At 53.5% G+C, this 2,707-nt stretch overlaps 1 protein-coding gene across 1 annotated transcript; it reads left to right on the plus strand.

Annotated features, from left to right (window-relative positions):
- On the plus strand, positions 1–2,373 carry LOC112901716 (nudix hydrolase 8-like). The gene is made up of 9 exons (XM_025970684.1): positions 1–278; positions 391–695; positions 810–875; positions 998–1,135; positions 1,238–1,315; positions 1,397–1,447; positions 1,548–1,582; positions 1,685–1,793; positions 1,928–2,373. Exons 1-9 carry the CDS (start codon positions 161–163, stop codon positions 2,132–2,134), a joined length of 1,107 nt encoding a protein of 368 aa, XP_025826469.1. The 5' UTR covers positions 1–160; the 3' UTR covers positions 2,135–2,373.
- The last annotated feature ends 334 nt before the right edge of the window (positions 2,374–2,707 follow it).

The raw sequence follows: 2,707 nt of genomic DNA on the forward strand, positions 1-2,707 counted from the left end.
GCGTCGTGTGGAGCTCAGCCATTCGGCGAGCAGGTAGTTCAGTTCAGTGACCAGGAGGCGGGCAACAGGCGCGCAACGGTTGCATCTCAGCAGCATCTCCATTCCCGGCAGTTTGGGGGCGTCTCTAGCACGCTTGGAGTGGAGTACGACGGAAGTGAGGATGGAGAGCAGCCTGCTCGACACCGCCGCAGCTGCCGCCAGCCTCTGCCCGGCGGCGGGCGGGCGTCGCCGCGCCGGGACCACGGCGGGCTTCCTCAGCTGCTCCTGCTCCTCCAGAGGTACGTGCACCGTTTCGTCGCCGGTTATCAGTTCCCAGATTGCTCTCTGCCTTGCCTCTCTGCGCATTCACAATCTGACGAGTGAGCTCGACTTCCGGTTTCGGCGGTTCAGACTGCAGGGTGAGCGCGTCCTACTCCCACTCCATCAGCCGGATGCTGAGCGGGGTGCGGTCGGCGGCGCGCAGGAAGCTGTTCAGGGCCGACCCGGCCGACCTGCTGGGCGTCGCCAACTGGCCCGAGGCGGGCGGCGCCGGGCACCAGCAGCAGCACTGGTGGGCGGCGCTCGAGCATAACTTCGTGCTGGAGTCCACCGACGACGAATACGGCGGGGTCGTCGTCGACGCCGACAGGCTGCCGGACGACAAGGCCGCCTTCGCTCGCTCCCTCGCGGCGTCGCTTTCCTACTGGAAGTCCGTGGTACGGCCCAGGCCCCGGCCCCATTTCTCACTCTCCATCCAAGCGAGAAGGTTTCAGTACTACAGCTCACTAGCTCAGTGCCTTACCTGAATAGCTACGATTTTGGTGTTGCAGGGGAAGAAAGGGGTGTGGTTGAAATTACCGGTGGATCGTGCCGAGTTCGTTCCCTTGGCCGTAAAGGTACAAAACCGGTCTTCAGATTCTCAGTACCAATAAGTCCTGCCATGTTAAAATTCAGAGTTTTTTAAAGAATAAAATTCAGAATTTACCTATGATTTTTCTGAACCGCTGTCGATCTGCAGGAAGGTTTCAAGTACCACCACGCTGAGGAGTCGTACTTGATGATGACGTACTGGATCCCTGACGAGCCAAACATGCTCCCAGCAAATGCATCTCACCAGGTTGGGGTTGGGGGCTTTGTGATCAACGATCAAATGGAGGTAAATCACATGTACACCGTGCTTCTGGTTCGATGGGGACTGATATCTGAAAAGCTGTCTCTTTCTGAATTCTGATGGCATTCTCGTGAACAATCTCAACAGGTCCTAGTGGTGCAAGAGAAGTATTGCGGTTCGTCGCTGGATGGTGTGTGGAAACTCCCCACAGGTTTCATTCTCGCGGTAAGAATGCATTCAAGGTCGTCCGCATTGTAAACTAAGCACGATATGTGTCGCTGTTACTGAAACTTTGTTTGGTCACAGTCGGAGGAAATCTATACGGGAGCTAGCAGGGAGGTGAAGGAGGAAACCGGGGTAAGAAATGGAACTCTCTAGAATCCAGCATTTCTTTCCAATACGTCTTCCTCGTAGGGATCGATCCTCACACGTGCTGTGATTGCGATGCGCTATGCAGGTCGACACCGAGTTCGTTGATGTCGTTGCTTTCAGGTAGTTAGTTACTGTTTCTTTGTTCCGGCGATTATCCCGATATAACTGTATCTCAGTATCCCCAAAATTTAGTCTGAATTTTTGCCCCATTTGTGATGCCAGGCATGCCCACAACGTCGCGTTTCAGAAGTCCGACCTGTTCTTCATCTGCATGCTGAGGCCTGTATCGAGTGAGATCAAGATTGACGAGACAGAGATTCAGGCAGCAAAGGTGCATCATCTTTGAACTGAACCTGCCCATTAAAACATCTCATTTCCAAATACTTAGTACGACGTTCAGAGCATGGATTTGGATCAGTGACATCTGCAAACAAAATTACTGACATTGCTAAACGGTTCTTTCAGTGGATGCCGCTGGAGGAGTTCGTGAAGCAGCCCTTCATCCGGGAAGACCACATGTTCCAGAAGATCATGGACATCTGCATCCAGCGCCTGCGCAAGTGCTACTGCGGCCTGACGCCGCACCACGTCGTCTCCAGGTTCGACGACCGGACGTCGACGCTGTACTACAACGTCGCCGAGCCAGAGGACGTGAACTGCAGCGCCACCTGAACGGAGGGATCGCCGCCCAGCCTATAGCTTTTGGTAGTACGATTGCTGCGAGTGTGGAAACAGCTGAAAGCGCAAGGCAATAGTGTTGCCGAGCCTGTAAATATATTTCTAGGACACTTAGGCAATGACAGATCGGTAGCTGCAGTTTGGACAGTGAATATCTTTATTCAGATCCTCGGCAATAAAGAAGTCCGAACCTGTGCACCCGATCCAAAAACAAGAGTCGTCCTCCCGTATCAGCAAATCAGCAGTTTACAGCACGAATTCAGACGGATCATTGCACGTAAACAAATCCAACGCGAATCGTAGGTGATCCAGTTTGTGCAGGTAAGCAGTTTCAGTCTGAACTCTGAACCAACTGAAGAAATTTATTTGTTCATCGTGCGATTTCTAGGCCGGATCGGATAGGACCTCGTGATTCCGGCCGGAGCAGAGGCCGGGGGCGACGGCAACGGCGGCGCGCAGGGCACGGCGGGCGGGCCAAAGGAAGGAAGGAGGAACCAGGGGTCTAACTGCAAATATTGGGATCGCAATTATTAATTGTTTGAAAATAAGTAGGGTCTATATGAAAAT

This window comes from Panicum hallii, chromosome 7 (genome assembly GCF_002211085.1).
Source record: "Panicum hallii strain FIL2 chromosome 7, PHallii_v3.1, whole genome shotgun sequence".
In the NCBI taxonomy this organism is placed as follows: domain Eukaryota; kingdom Viridiplantae; phylum Streptophyta; class Magnoliopsida; order Poales; family Poaceae; genus Panicum; species Panicum hallii.